At 47.2% G+C, this 15,934-nt stretch overlaps 2 protein-coding genes across 10 annotated transcripts in view; one reads left to right on the top strand and one right to left on the bottom strand.

Moving 5' to 3' along the window:
* The window catches only part of KL (klotho), a 52,360-nt gene extending 46,915 nt beyond the window's left edge, over positions 1-5,445 (top strand). The window contains exon 5 of the mRNA XM_030043151.2: positions 1,708-5,445. Within this exon, the coding sequence (XP_029899011.1) occupies positions 1,708-2,045 (338 nt within the window). The 3' untranslated portion in view covers positions 2,046-5,445. The remainder of the gene's footprint in view (positions 1-1,707) is intronic.
* A 7,545-nt stretch (positions 5,446-12,990) lies between these two features.
* The window catches only part of STARD13 (StAR related lipid transfer domain containing 13), a 306,300-nt gene continuing 303,356 nt past the window's right edge, over positions 12,991-15,934 (bottom strand). For all 9 annotated transcript variants that reach the window (XM_030042603.2, XM_030042604.2, XM_030042602.2 and 6 more), the window contains one exon: positions 12,991-15,910. In XM_030042603.2, coding sequence (XP_029898463.1) covers positions 15,793-15,910 — 118 coding nt within the window. In that variant the 3' untranslated portion in view covers positions 12,991-15,792. The remainder of the gene's footprint in view (positions 15,911-15,934) is intronic.

Raw genomic sequence — 15,934 nt, 5'->3', positions numbered from 1 at the left:
CCCGTTAGCCAGAACACCTGCACATCCCCCAGTTTTTTACAGAACTTTGTCATTCGTACTGATCTGGAACCAGTATCCCCCAATCAAGTATCTTCCTATCTTTCCACCTTCTTTGTCATGGATGAATAATTCCCTGCTAACTAGCCAGAATACTTGCCCTAAAGCTCACTCTCCCCCTTTTGACATCATACACTCCTCCATAGTGTTTGGTCTGTCAGTAATACCAGCTTTTTCATTCTCTTTTCTTCTCCCGCTCTGGTACTGTGCTTTGTCCATCTTGTCCTTACACAGGGACCAAGCTCTTAACCTTGGCATCACGACTGATTCAGGTTTCTCCGAAACTTGCATTTTTTCTGCGAGACCCTGTGCAGTAACTGAGATGAGTTACAAATCTCATGTCCTTACCTCAGTGTCACGCTGGAGAGGAGATGTGGTACATGGGCATTCTCCCCTTAAAGTTCCCATTCTGCCTTCTTCCTCCAGCTGGTTTCAGGGACTGCATGTGGCAGGATTTGTGCGTGTAATGTTGCTCACTTGCATTGTTCGAGGAGAGCCAGCAGGTTTGTGCAGATAAATGATTCCAGAATACAGTACGGGACCCTTTGGACTGAGGCTGTATTTTTTAAGTGCTTTGTGCACTGTTTAAGTACATCTTTGCCAATTGAAAACAAAAACCAGCAGTAACCACTTATGTAACACCATTAAATCCACAACATGCAGTTTTACAAACACAAACTAATTATCCTGGGTAGCAGCTCTGTAAAAAGGCAGGTAAATATTATTTCATTTTACACATGAAAAGTAGGTTAGAAGTGCTAAAATGTCTTGCATGTGCCTGCAGAAAGAATTATTTCCAGAGGCATATGAAAATTCAGCAATTGTTACCTTTCAGTCCTGTGTTCATCTGATAGAAGGTGTTGCTTTAATTTGTTACAAGTAGTGATTTTGAGAGAGAAAGTATTACAGTTTGTGTTTACTACTGTGGATTGATTGGTTTTGTCAAGTGGGACTGATGGCTCAGGGTTAATGCTCCAGCTGCTGGACCTTTTTCAGTAGCCAAGTTAGCAGTATGAGTTGTGAACATGTTCTCAGTAAAGATAATACGGGTCATCTTGGATCAGAAACTCAGGTCAATAACAAGAGAGGACTATGATTTGCATAACCTTTCCACTTGCACGGGTGACATCCCCGTACGTGACCTTAGCATGGGCACGTCTTTTTCTGGTGTCACTGTGCCTTTGCTAGTGAGAAGTGCAGCTTGATGTCCTGTGTTCCTTGGCTGTCCACATCAGGAGGAGCTCTGCCAGGGAGAAGGAGCAATCAGAGAAACAGGTTGCAGAAGTCCAGGTGCAGGAAAACCAAAACCTGTATTCTTTCATACATAAAAAAAGAGAGCCATCTTTTCATGATAGGCTCCATGCTGATCATTAAATACAGTCATGCAGTCACAGCTGTGTTTACCAAGCACAAGGAAATAAATTGCAGGATACTGGCAGATCACGCTGTCTGGCAATGGCTGACAGATTCTTACTTTTTATGAGAAACACTTCATAGATGTACGTGTACCTTACCTTATTTTGGGGAAGAGAGGTGCAGATGTGGGTTTAACATTCCCCTGCCCCTGCTTTATGTACTGGCATATGGTACTGCTCTTGAATGCCAAGGTGACATTTATTCATTTCTTCAACCCTTTGTTTTCTTTCGCAGCTTACACCTTGGATAACGTTAACCTGCAAGGATATTTCGTCTATTCTTTTAATGACAAGACTGCTCCTAAATATGGTCTCTACAGTTACACTGCAAATCAATATGAACCAAAGCCTTCTATGAAACATTACAGAGAAATAATTGACAATAATGGTTTTCCTGGTCCTGAAACTCCTGAGCTGCTGTGCCGAGAAGAGATTGCCTCGTGTCCTGAATGCCACTTCTTCCGAACCAGAAAATCATTATTAGCCTTCATCTCTTTCATATTTGTTGCTTTTATTGTTACTATATTCTTCATTACTTACTACTCCAAGAGGGTAGAAAGACGATATAAATAGAGCTACCCCTTTGAACACATGTCTCGCTGCCATTTCTCTTGCATCCTCTTGGGAAATCTGAAATAAGAGCGCACAATGTTGTGATTGCTTCAGCACTAGGAAGGCATTTACATTGCCTGATACTGCAGGACATTGACACTGAGAAGAGACTGCTAGCATATGGCTTCCAGAAATCGTTTTCTCTGGTTTAGTACATTTGGTTTATGAGCAGTCCTTAATTACTGTGGTTGGAGTTATCTCACAACTTTCTCTGGGACCTTTTGTTGAGCAGATGCTTTCCCTTCCTTGGTTTTGCCTCACTGAGTTGGACAGGTGAAAGTGTGTTTTGAAGACATGGAGCGATGGAAGGGCCTGAATGTCAAATTCTCCAAGGGAAGACTGGGGAGAAACTAAATGGTTTACTTTTCCAAATTAGGGTTTAATGCTGATGTTGCTTGATCAGAGCCAGCACCTGACTGGAGCAGGGAACGTGACTGAGCAGAGACAGAGGAGAATTGCACAAAGCAGCGCTGAGGGAAAGGACAACCCCCTTTCCTAAAGCAGATGCAGGGGGACACGAGTCTGTGCTGCTGGCAGCTCTCGGTAAATCAGTGAACTACTCTTCAGGTTGCTGATGGCTGCGCCTGACTTCAGGATGTCATCGGGGAACTTCAGCTAAAGGAACCGTGCCTTCTCAGTGGGGAAAGCAGCAGGGGTATGTCCAGGGATGGCAGGGGTCATGCCATCTGACTGGAAGAGATGGAAGGGTGAAAGGGCTTCTCTTTGATTTGCTCAGTAAAAAAATCAGAGAGCAGGAACCGGGATGTCTTTGCTGTCCCGGTTGTCAGAAAGCTGCGTGCCTGACCCTGTCCCCCGTCGCCCCGTACCCACGGACACGGGGGGCTGGGGCTGGGGCTGGGGCACCCCGTTTCTGCGCTTCTCGCAGCGAGTGGCACACAGCTGCCGCTCTGCTGCTGCCCGGCTACTTACCTGCTGAAACTTGTGGGTAATTTAGTAAGACGGTCTCCGCATACCATTTAGTGTTGAGTGTGGAGACTTTTAAATCCCAGCATTTTGGTGTAATGATCCAGCAGTTTATTGCTGCTTTTGCCAGGGTCTGAAATCTTGGAGCTGTTGCTCTGAGCCTCTTCCAGGTTGGCTGGAGGGTCTCCTTTGAGCAACTGGATCTGGCCCTGGCAACATTTCATCCCAAAGTATTCCTGAACTTCAGAGGGCCTCTCATTTTTCTCTCAGCAAGATAAATTAGCGAAATAGTAGCGACATTGTTTATTAGTAGAAACAGAGAATGGAAAACCCCACTACCTTATTTTGCCTGCCTTGTGAATCACTATATTAGGAGTGTCCTCGCTCTAAAGCAGTGAGGTAATTCTTCTCTGCTCTCTATCTCTAGGCCTGCATCGCCTTCAGCTGTAATTGTATTTTTATTGCTGTGTGAATAATGTCACTCACTGGAAAGAATATTTTGAAGGAAATGTGCTCTGTGTTAATTAAGAATTATTTACCTACTAAAGCTGATTATGCTGTATTAAATGTGATGTTTATCTACTAGATGACTAGTAGATGAGTAAATGAACTCCCAGGGTTCCTTTCAACCTGAATACTCAGTGATTCTGTACTGTAAATTAAAACTTTCATATGAAATATGATTTTAATTTGTAACTTAAGATTCTGTTTTTTCTTAAATAATCTATAGAAACAGAAAAGAATGAGTATCATATCGTAATGATTAATATATTTGTCCTCTAGTTCCAGTCTTAAAATGGTCTCTCTTTGTACTAATGTATATTTTGGTATGGAGATTAAGGTGAAAAATTCAGAGTAAGTGATGAAGTATTAAAAACATATATAAAAATTATTTATAGCCTGATAGGACTTGCTGAATAAGAGCAAATTTTAAAATGCTGTATATTTATGCATTGGTGCCTGGTGTAGTGTGGATTATGAAGAAATAGCCTCTCCTTAAATGTATGAAATGCCAAATGGCTTTCTCCATGGCATAGCAATGAATCACCTTGCAATGCATTCCTCCAGTAGCCAGATGCCTTCGCAGTACATAACAAAAAGTGGCAATCATTTAATACAAACCGTAGCCAGGTCACGCCTAACTCGTGTGGTACGTGTGCGCATGCACGTAGGTTACAATTATTTTGCTGTTGGTAAAACAGAGAGTCCGGAGCCGATCTTTCCGAGAGGCCGAGCGTACGTGCCTCCCCTGGGCTTGAGGGGGTCCGGGGGGCCTGGGCAGGGCAAGCCCAGAAGAGCGGGGTGCCGTGCCGGCGGGCACCGGCCCATCCTGACCCAGCCACAGCGCAGCGCGAGACCCCGGTCCGAGCGCGGGGGAGACGCTGCAGGCTCTTCCCGCAGGGGCTGGGTGATATGTAACCACCGACAGGCAGATGGCACCAGCTGGATATCTAATTTGTAGGTAAATTGGGATTTGTTGCTATGAAGCTGTAGGATTGCATCCACTCGTGGTGCCATGGCCCCTAGAAATAACGCGGCCTTGGGCACGGTTCCCTTCGGAAGACTCTTTAAATATCACTGCGGAGCAGGGACCGGCTCGAGCTGGGCACAGCCGTTGCCAAAGTCTTCTCCTAAGCAGTCTGCCCACGGCGCTGCCTGCGCGCGGCGGCGGGTGGCTCCAGGCGAATGAGCCGCACGATGACGGGCCAGGGAGAACGCAGGCTGGGCTGACGGAGATAATGGTATGGTTTTGCCTCGGGAATCTGCTTCGTTTTCTGTAATCGGGGGCCAGCGCGAGTTTCTTGTCAATCTTCTTGGAAAAAATCGCCCTCCGCTAACAACAAAAAAGCCCTTGAACAGGCAAAGATTAGGTCCTTGTCCGAGGAGAAGGGCCGTGTGCTCATGCAGACGGATGCGGTAATCGCCTCCTGCCGTCCGGCTGTGGGCCGTGGGGCACTTCTTCCGTTCGATACCCAGGTGTGAGCGACGATCTGCCGCTTCCCCGCCACCATCCGTGCGTCTAGAGCAGAAACGCCGACCGTAGCAAGGGCTTTGAGCAGAGGGGACTCACTCCATCGTCAGGCTGCACAGACAGTTCAGGGCAGGGTGGTATTTTATTTTCGGAAAAGCAACCGGAGTCTGCACGTGATGGATGTTAACGTGCAATATCTCATGTAGACTAGTTTCTTGATTTTAACTGTGTTTCTAGAATGAAATGTTGTTGCCAGTTTGCTCAATGCTCCAGATTAAACATGTTGTAAAATACAAAACTATATTCAAAATATTTTTGTGACATGAGTGCAAAGCTTCTGTTTTATTTCTTGGAAAAGATTATGCAGGGTAACTGTGGGAAGGATGTCTTTGCTAAGTGAAAGAATGTTATATTGTTTTTTAACAATCTCAGAAATGAAATAAAGATACTGTACATAAATTGTAACATGAATTCACTGTTTAATCTGTCCAATTTCTCTGTCTGCAACATGAAGTACAGTGTACCTTTGGAGAGGCTGTTACGGTAACTCTGCAAGGAGTTTGTGTTGCTGTTTGTTTTTCCTGTGCTGCATAAATAACTGTAAGTTTTGTTGGAGATTGCTGGGGCCTGTGTCTAAACAGAGGTTTTTCCAGCAGACCTAGGGCTTTGGAGGGGTTTTGGTTCTTTGATTTTTTGTTGGGTTTTTTATTATTATTTTTAGAGTGACTACTGCTATTTAAAAAGCTTGTGTAAGTAACCATACCAATATAAGAGTGTTTTGTTGCAATAGCTTATTCCATAGTAACACTGCAGTAAATTTGACGGCTCTTCCATTCCAGTAGAATTACTCACAGGCTTGAGGGATTTTGTCAGCATTGTTGTGGCACTAAGCAGTCAGTTTGTGGCATCTTTGTTAAACATCCTAAGGAAAGTAAATGTCAAGGTTAAAGGAAGTGGGAGCAGAACAGGACAAGACTAGTTAATGGTACAGTGGCTGTACAAGTGTCAGCATGTTTAAACACAGAACTTGCCCTTCACTTTCCTCCTTGCGTTGGATTTGTTTGCTTTTGAGTCACTTTCAGAAAACTTGATCTGTTCATTCTGCTTGCAAAAACCCCTTAGGTGAAAATGCCCATATTGAAGGCGAAGAAGTCAGTTTTAGGTGCTAGATTTCAGCTGCAGCTGAGAAAATTCAGTTTTGTTCCTTCTTCGCTCATGCAAAGCTGAGAAGAGGAGGTGAGGAAAAGAAAGGGGAACGCTCTTCCCGTCTTTGATGTGCCACTTGTGGATTGCCAAACCACTCTTCGCCAGCCGTCACGAGGCTACGGCTGGTGCTGGCCGGTTAAGCCCACCCTTTTTAAGAGATTGGAAAAAAGAGGGAATAACGAGGTGAGATGAAAGTGGCAGGGTCCAACATATCAGAGGCTTTTATTTTGTTTCGTGAGTTGAAGAGAAACACCATGCTCTGTCAAACCGTTCTGGGAAAATTAAGATCGTTAAGAAACCAGAAAGTTGAAATAACAGCAGCCTACAGCCAAGACACTTGTGGGTGCTGACATTTTGCTGGCTATTATTTTGTGATGCTTTGTGCGTTTGTGAAGGACTGGCAAAAGGACCAGCGAGGCAGAGAGAAGCCGGGCAGAACACTAACGAAGCAGGGCAGAAAAGCCACAGGCACAAGCGGACGCGTGAGTTCCTCGCCCTGGGAGCTGAGGGAACAGTCCCCTAGTGTGGGGACGGGCCATGGGACTTTTTGAATATCCTTTGTTAAAAAAATAAAATTTAAAAAAAGAATCTACTATGAAAACTCCCTCTCTCCCATATTTGCCCCTTAATGATACACCTCCTACATGATGAATTTTACTGTCAAAAGCCCCTTCCTCGTCACAAGAGTTACTCGCAACGGAACACGGCGAAGCGTCGTTATCGGGTTCCAGCTCTCCTGAGCTCATCCAAATGTGTTTCTGGCTCGAGTCCCAGGAGACCCATGGGGGTCTGAGGTGCAGAGGGAAACCGGGCACTGGCGGGTGGGAGAGGCGGTCGCTGTCACCGGCACCGAGCAAAGCAGCGGGAATGACGGCGATGATGTTTTCTAAATACTGCAAATTCACATCAAGTTGGATTAGTTTCTACTTTAGTTCTTTTCTATTGGTGGAAAGGGTTTCTTCCTTAGTAAGAGGGCAACATAGAAGACTTTGGGGTTTGGTGGTGGTTTTTTTTTTGGCAGGGAGGGCTGAGTTTTAACTCTCCCCTCCTAACCTGGGATGTGTAATGTACTTCTCACTGATTTTTTTTTATGGCATCAGTCCTTGCAGGGAAGGAGAGGACCTGGGCAGCGCCTTCTCTGTCCCACCTCTTTGGCTCTCAGCAGCCAGAGAAGCCTCCAAGCCGGAGCTCCCCCCGGAGCTGTGCCTTGCTGGGGTGCGCGTCCCAGCCGGAGCGGTGCCGAGCCCCAGGGCGCTGGAGGAGGAGCAGAGCCGGCGGCGTGTCCGGCCGAGGTGCTGGCTGGAACGGCGGCTCGGCTCTCGGCGGCGAGCTGGCTGTTGCCTCGCCGCCTTCTTGCGCTCAGGGCTCTGCTGCGTTCGGCAGCGCCATAAACCAGCGGGGCTGCACAAACGCAACACCTGACCCAAGAAATCTGGTTTTCCTCCTGCCAGAGGGAACCGCGCATTGGCCGAGCGTTTAGTTCGAGAGGTGTAACGCTATAAACTACCTGTGCTGTAAAGTTTTACGAGGTGACAAAGTTTTGTAGTCTGGCAATAGCGCAGTCGAGCTGGAGGCCATGGGATGCCCTGCCAGGAAAGGGAGAGGAGCACGCCGGCGAGGAGCGCTTCCCGGCGGGCTGCAGCCTCCCCGGCCGGGCCGGATGGTTCCCCGAGGGGTGCGAGGCTGCCGCTTCTCCGGCCTGGGACAGGCGTGAGCCGGGGCTTAGTGCTGGGTGAAGGATGGAGCAGGGCCAGCTCCAGCTCTCTCGCCACGTCCTCTTCCCTCTTTGGGCATGCATTTGTTCACGTTTGGGCTATGAAATGGGGAGCTGAACACCAAGGTATGACATAGGTATGCCAGGGCGTATAGTTTATTGAGAAGACAAAATACTGTTCACAGGCCTTACAGATTTTTTTTGTTGATAGTTATTACTTGCAGCAAACCTTTTGCCTCTCTCTCTCCACTAGGATCAAACGGGTCTTATTTCAAAAAGCTGAGAAAATAAATGCTCATAAAGTAAGCTGCCAGTGTTGCAGTCGTCTCCCCCAGCACTAGCTGAGCCTTTAAGTCCACTTCTGATGGAAGTTTGTGAATTTTATACACATTTGTAACTCATTTATCTGCCACATTGCTGCAGGAGCCGTGAGCGGATATTGCCTTTCCTTGCACCTCGCAGCGGGAGGCGGCAGGGTCCGGCACTCGGCAGCACGTGGTCGCTCCTGCTTCGTATTCACAGGCACGTTCCTCCAGCTGGTGATATATTATTATTGGGCTGGAAGAAAAATAATGCCACCGAGCTCTTATTATTTTCTCCTTTTATCTGTTTGGTCATATTAATGTGGGATAATCATTATATAAATGCACAGGAGACGCAGTCAAGGACATATTCATTTTTAAAGTAAGTCCTCCACTGCTCTTGTACTTCAGTCATTCATCTTCTGTCTTTAATTACAGCAAGTGATCTCAGAGGCACTTAAAAGATTAAATTACTCAATTATTTGAAAAACCCAAATGCAATAACTGTATCTCTTTTCTGATAAATACCAGTGATTGCTGGAAAAGGTTGCCCAAGGCAAGAAATACTGGGAGGCCAAGGAGGCCATAGTGTAATATTTTGGCTTAGCCCAGTGATACCCATTTAATTTTTTATTATTTGCAACTATTTTTTTTTTTTTTTTTTTGCATTGATAATAATGACAAACTTTTCCATTGCTGTCTTGGTGGTTTCAGCAGCGTGACGAACATCACCGCTCGGTTATTTATGAGTGTCCCGGCACCTCCTCGACTGCAGAGAGAACGACATGAGACCACTCGATGATAACCGCAGCTCAAAAAAGACCTAAGGCTGATGCCACGGCTGGGCATCAGCATGGCCAGGCAGTAAACCCCATTCAAGGTGATGCTTGTCGATGGGGTTTGGTCTGGTATTTGGGAAGGGTATGTAATTAAAACACGTGTGGTGGCTCACTCCACGTTGGGGTGGCTTCCCCATCGGTCCGGCTCGGGCCCTGCGACCTTGTGGGAAGCGGGAAAGGTGGCCTGCCAAAAGTCGTCTCTGAAATGGTGCTCTCGCTGTCCCGCGGCCCCGGGAGGGAGCCGCTGGTGTGCCCTGCGTGGGGGCATTGCCGCCAGTGCTGTGACAGCGTATCTGCAGCAGCAGCAGAGCTTGTCCTTCCTCACCAGGGATCCCCAAATACAGCCACTGAAGAATGGGGAGTTTTCCCCAAATCATTTATTTTACCTCTTTTGCAAAGCAGCAGACGTGATGAGCCTGGGTAAGGGGTGCAGGCTGGTGTGATCCCTCCTCCCTGGGCCAGGAGCAAAGGGACGTGACTTTTCAGGGAAAGAGAAATCCAGGCTAAAGAACTAAAAATCCTGCCCTTTTTCTCTTCACAGGCCAGTTCCGAGTTCCTGTCCCATCGGGAGCCAGCCGACACCGTGCAAAATGCGGGAGCAGCCGTGAGCCCAGGGCGATCTGCACTTACAGCCATGGTGGGCTCCTTGCTCGTGCTGGTTAGCCGGCAGCGTGGCACATGGATGGGTGCTTGGACCTGACAAACAAACTCCCTGCTTTCAGCTACCCCCCACGGCAAGTCTCTAAACTGAAAGAGTCTGGGGGGGGGGGAACCCCCAGGACTCGCTGTTTGTGGTCAAGCCAGACCAGCTGTGGTGCTTCTGGTCGTACTGCCGTGAAGACCGAGCCTGGCTGGAGCCGGCGAGGTGCAGCGGGGTGGCCGAGCTTCCCCGTGCGGGTCTGGGGTCAGGCTGCACGCAGGCACCCTGCGAGCATCTGTCCCGCACGCGTGGCGGGGCACGGCTGGCCAGCAGATGCTGCTGAGAGGGTTACTGTTGTCTGCTCCGCCACCTGTGGTTCTCACGTTTATTTAATTAATAATAATAATAATAAAAAAAAAAAAAGTCATTCGATATGCATCCTCGCAAGGAAAAGGAGTCGTTCCAGCAAGGAGCGGGCCAGGCGTGGTCTGGGGAGGGACAGATGGCCCTGCAGCTAATTTGCTCCCATAAATCGCAAGCTGTTGCAAATCCTCACTGTAGCAAGTGCTGGCTTTGTGTTTCAGCCATGTGTCTGTCTTGGAGCTGCTACGAGCAGGTGAAAGAGAAAGAGCAGAGTCTGCAGTTTTAGGCTGAGTTTCCCTAGTGCCTTTTGCAGAATCAAGTATTTTGATTCAGAAATAAGCCGTAATCCTCTAGCTGGCTGCCAGCAGAGCTCCATGCAGCTGCTCTGGCCAAGCAGGGCAGACTCCTGCTGGAGCAGACGCTCTCGCTGCAGAACGAGTTATTTTCTTATTAAAGCGCAGTCGCAGCTGGGACCCCATCCTGTCTCCTTGCAAACTGCTGCCAATGAACTGCATGCCGTCGTTCAAGTTTCTGCTCAAGGTAAAGAGCAGTTCAGTGCTTTCAAACCGAAGCTGCCTTTAGCCTCCCCGTCTTGCCGGACACACAGCCCCCGGGAGAGGATCGAAAGTCCCAACTTGTCATTGCGGTGGGACTGAGGAGCACCTGTGCGGTGGTACGGGCTCTTGGTTATTTTCCAGCTCTTGCCTTCCAGCCTTCTTGCAGGAGAGACGCAGAAACGATCACTCCTCACCCCGGAGTTTTGTTCCCCAGTGCGGGACATGGGACTTCTGCAGTCTCGAGCCCCGGCAGGCTGGCAATGCCCGACTCTCCCCTGTTGGAACTGGGGCTGGGACCATTGACCGCTTGGCCGTGACCAGCCTGCCCTGCAAGCTGAACCCCGTGGCCTCCCGTGCAGCCCGGGCTGGAGCCCAGCCCGCAGACAGGCAGGGACTGAGCGAGCTGGGAAAAGGGCACGTTGGGCTCACGAGCTGGGCTTAGACAGTGGAAGAGAGCAGCGGAGAACAGCTACCTATGGGAGGTCAGGATAGAGATCCTACTTTCAGAGCCGAAGGGGTGGAAGGAGCCCAAGTGTCCAGGTCACTTCTGCAAGCGATGCTAACCTTCATCAAAGGTACAGAGGCTCTGGTGTCTGGGTCCTGCTGTAGATTAGGGAGGGTATCACCTGGGAGTGTGTGAGACCTCCCCAACACCAGCCTATCAAAGACAGGCAAACAGTTACCATCTGCGGTGTTGTAATGTTTTCCCTGTCATTTACTCATTAACCCAGACCCACTGCTCTGTGTTAGCCCTTGAGTTCCATGTACCCGTGCATTTGCTGAGCTGAATTTCTTGCACACTGAAGCAGTCTACAGTCACACAGTGCTAGGCGGGATCTGGCCTGCATCCATTGCTGCTCTGGGGGAAAAATGTTAGCTTTCTACATAGTATAGCTGAATGACCCATAATATTGAGGGTCACAATTTAAATCGTACATTTTAGGCAAGTCCAAAGACCCGCCTTGTTATGAATCGGGGGTTTGATGCCCCCTACTCCTGGTCCTGCCACGCCATGATGTGCAACTGCAGTTGTAACAACATGGTCTGCCTGGCCTAGCACCCATCCAAGTGAAGCCCTTCTGCAGCTTGTGACTGACACACATCTGGCAAGGAGAGCACGACATGGCCGTGCTAAATTCCCAGGGGATCGTGAGTGGGTGATGCCATTTAAGCGCTGCTTTCTGTCTGGCAAGGTCTGTGTTCGCTTCCCAGTTCTTCCATGTCACTATTGAGCTGGAGCAGCAGTATCAGTTTTCACCCTCTCCTATTTGATTTGCAGGCTCCCGCAGTCTGCCGGCTACTCCTTCCAATATTTTCATGTCACAGTCATTTCAGTATGTTCAGCCTGTGCTCTCATCTAACAACTACCTGCTATTTCGAAGAGCACCATCTCTTAGGCATGCCAAGATCCTCCAAGGCTGACACTGATTCTGCAGAGCAAGTTGCATCAAACAGAGGGATGCTTTGCTGGTGACTCCTGCAAGGTATTGTGAAGAGGACGGATGCCCAAGAATTCAACATTATAAAGACTGCACATACCAGGAACTGACACATCAGTGCTGTCAGGGTTAAGACAGTCTGTTTGCCCTGAAGTTGTTGCCGGTGGGGGGGGAGGGAGATACGGGAATGACAGCGCATCATATACTGTATTTTTTTGCAAGAAAGGATGTACTTACATAGTACACCTCTGCCATGGCAGAGAATTGGAGAAAAGTGCTTCCTTTCAGTCCAAAGTTTAATACTGAGCTTTCCCTGAATGGTGGGACATAAAGGCTTATCCCCTCCTTGCTGGTCTCTCATAGCTGACTCCCTGCTCAGCATACTGCTTTCTGAGACTCTGCTGCTTTTGATAATTCAAGAGAGAGTTGGAGAGATACAGGCCCATGCAAAGGGACATTTATTCCATCTCTACGACAAACCCCAGGCATCACTATCCTGCTGTTGCATCTTTCTTTTTTGCAGTGGCTTGATGGATTTGAGATGGCTGAAGTCTGATAATGTGAACCCAATCTGTAAGGCCTGTAAACAGTCCCTCTTACGAACCTAGACTTAGATTATTAACAAGACCATAGATGCAGAAACATGGTTGAATTCAGTGGGGTCAGGGGCCTAAACACTGTTGAGGACCTGAGTTCACCTTTCTCAAGCCCGCCCTCCTGGCTTAATAGCTTCTTTGGAAAACATAATCTTTGCCATGAAGCTCATGTATACTTAAGGACACTATAGGATAAGTATAATGGACAACAATATCATTTTGAGCCTAAAATCATTATTGGAGTCCCATATCAGAACAGTTTAGTGTACAGCAGGTTGCAATAAAGCAAGGGCTTAAATGTACCGTGTTTCTTGTGCCAATGCATGAAATGAGCGCACAAAGGAAACGTGATTCTTTAGTGTATGCAAATTTATTCAACTCTGCAATTGTTTATTTACAACTAATGACTGATACCAACAGATGAGGTAAAAATATGAGGTATTGATATGAGTATAACATTTAAAAATGCAATTATCATAAGGTATTCTCAATGGCAATGTAATACAAAATACTGTGGTAGCTGAATGGTAGACATGGTATAATGTGCATTTTAAAGAAATCCGATTTCATCGATAAATGGCTTAGAGATGCCAGAAGCACGTCAGAGCTTCCGTAGGGGTAGGAGGACAACCCTACCTTGCTAAGGGTGGCAGGCGGCACAGGGCCCCTTCCAGCTGAGCAATGACTTACCGGACGGGATAGAACCCCTGTCTAGGTTTTCCCTTCATTTCCTTAAGAAATTATTTCCCGTCAGACAATTGCCATTCCCAGGGCCAGAAATTCGGTGCCCATTAATACTGAGGCACTGCTGTATTCATTCACGCAAACTAACGTAGCAGAAGTGCTCTAATTGCCTGTGTTTTGGAAAACAGCCGGCACGAAACCTGCTGCCGCGGCTACAGGCGTTTGGGGAGGAGGTGCCGCTTTCTGGGACGGCAGCCCGGCTGGAACCGGGGGACCGGCCTTGCCCACCGGCTCGCGAGCCCCCGCTCGCTCCCGGGAAGGCCGGACCTCGGCAGCGATGGTGCCCCGCGCCCGGCTGCTGAGCGCCGGACTTCAACGCGGCCGGGTGAGGGTGCGAGCGCTCCCGTCTTTAAGACAAAAACACGCAATAGTCGCACATCGCGACTATTGTTGGCCGTAAACGCAAGGCAGGAGCTCGCGGGTGGCCAACCTCCCCCGTCCGATGGGTCGCACGATAAAACGCGGGTGAGACGGCTCACGGGGGAAGACGACAGTGACTTTTGGGGGTCTTGCTGGTCCACGGGGAGACCGTGCTGGGTCACCCTGCCCCCGTCCACCCCGAGCTCCCACCGGCTTGCTTCCTTGGGTCGCAGGGCTGTCCCCCACCGGCACGGCCCTTACGCGCGTCCACGACGGCACGTGGGACCCTGCTCTAGCAGCTATCGAGGACCACACACGGTCCACCCTGGGGCGATTCAGAGCACTGGCTTTGAAAAGACTTCCCCGTTTACTGAATCGGGGCACAAAACTGTAGCTTCGCATAGGAAATGCATCCCGCTTAATTGACCTCATACTAAATCTTAGCGGATTTTGTTGGAAGGACTGAGCTAAAACACTGGCTATGAATGACTCAGCTGGTTTATGCAGCAATAAATAAAGTCAAAGTGAACAAATGCGATTAATGAAGAACAGTATTAACAGGCTTGTACATTCTTATTGAACCATAGATGTAATATAATTTTTGGTCTTAGGTTAGTTAAAAACAAAACGGAACCCTGCCTCAAAGGTAACGTTGACAAATTATTATTATTATTACTTTTAAAGCATTCTTCCATTAGCAAAATAATAAGTCCCTGAAAATGAATTGATGTAATAGGCTTAAATGGCTCCTACTCCTCATAGTCAGGGGCTAATCCTGCTCCCACCAATACCTACAGAGGCAGGATCATGCAGATCAGTGCAATATAATATGAAAATGCTTGCTGTTACTATAAAAGCAATCTTTCAAGCATAGTCTGCATTTAGTCTTTTAAATCTCCAAGATGTGTTTAAAAGCTTAAAAAAGTTTAGTTATTTGTGTAGTAAGAATATTAAAAGGCGTGGTATTCATCTGCATGTCATTGTGTCCACTGGATGTGGAAAATCTGCTTTGGAGTTTCTTTAACAGTTAGCCATCTCTACGGGAGAAGGAAAGAACAACACAGAAACGCCTACTCAGAACCTAGACAAAATGCTACAGGAAAAAAAAAAAAAAAAAAAAAAAGATTTACAGCTTCATAACTTACCGGTCTGATTTCAGACACCCCAGTACACACAGCGTTACCTTGTACTCTCCAAGAATGAGCAGTTACTTTGAACACTGCACATAGTGAGATTCTCTAGTGACAGATATACCATTAATTAAGGCAATAGGTAAGTTTTCAACACCTTGTACTAACAGTCACAATTCTGCAGCTGAACATAAATGGCCTTCAAAATGTCTATCTCTGTTACATTTCCATGGATTTTATTTGGTGAGACTGATCCAGTCCTCATTATTTTTAAACGTACAGTAACCTCCTTCTTCCTTAGGTCTTGTAATTCTTCCTACATCTAATTCTAGGTACCTTCTCACAGCATACACAAACACGAAACATATTTGAGAACAGGCAGTTCTGTTATCTCATGGATTATGCCCGGTAGCCCTGTGATAATAGCAAACACAGCTTATGTAGCAGTGACACACTAAGAAACAAGTGACAGATTCACTTAAGGTCCAACTGATGCAAGTGATTTGCACTGAGTTATATACAAAATAATTAATTTATACATATACATATATATAGATATAATATAGATAAATATATACATACTGTACATAATTTATTTACAATTAAAATATGCTTCTTAGAAGCCTTTAAATACCAGAGTTATGTAACACACAAGTAATGGCAATAGTCTGATTTTGAAGTAATAATGATAAAAGCTCTCTCAAGAAATGTTTACTTCAATAATTGAAATTAATAAAGAAGGGATGTGGTGGGGGGAGGTGAAGTCTCCAGAATAAAATAACTTTCCTATAAAATTCCTGTTTCAGCTTTGTACAGACCCAGGTCTGGTCAGATTTGCAGCTTAGATAAGATCTTTGCTTTCAGTGTTCCTGTTCCCTGCCAGACCCCGATTTATGCTCACACGCTCCCAGGAACACCTTCCTCAGATTTTTGTTTCTGGTCCCTCGGCAATCAGAGGCTGAAATGAGTTTCTGATCCTTGCAACTTCTGCTGCGCACAGATGCCCAAAGCCTTTGTTGTACCACTCTGGGGAATGTCCTCTGAAGAAATGGAAAGAGAATTAT

This window comes from Aquila chrysaetos, chromosome 19 (genome assembly GCF_900496995.4).
Source record: "Aquila chrysaetos chrysaetos chromosome 19, bAquChr1.4, whole genome shotgun sequence".
Classification (NCBI taxonomy): Eukaryota; Metazoa; Chordata; class Aves; order Accipitriformes; family Accipitridae; genus Aquila; species Aquila chrysaetos.
The sequence above is the reverse complement of the archived record's forward strand: the minus strand, read 5'-3'. Positions and strand labels throughout refer to the sequence as shown.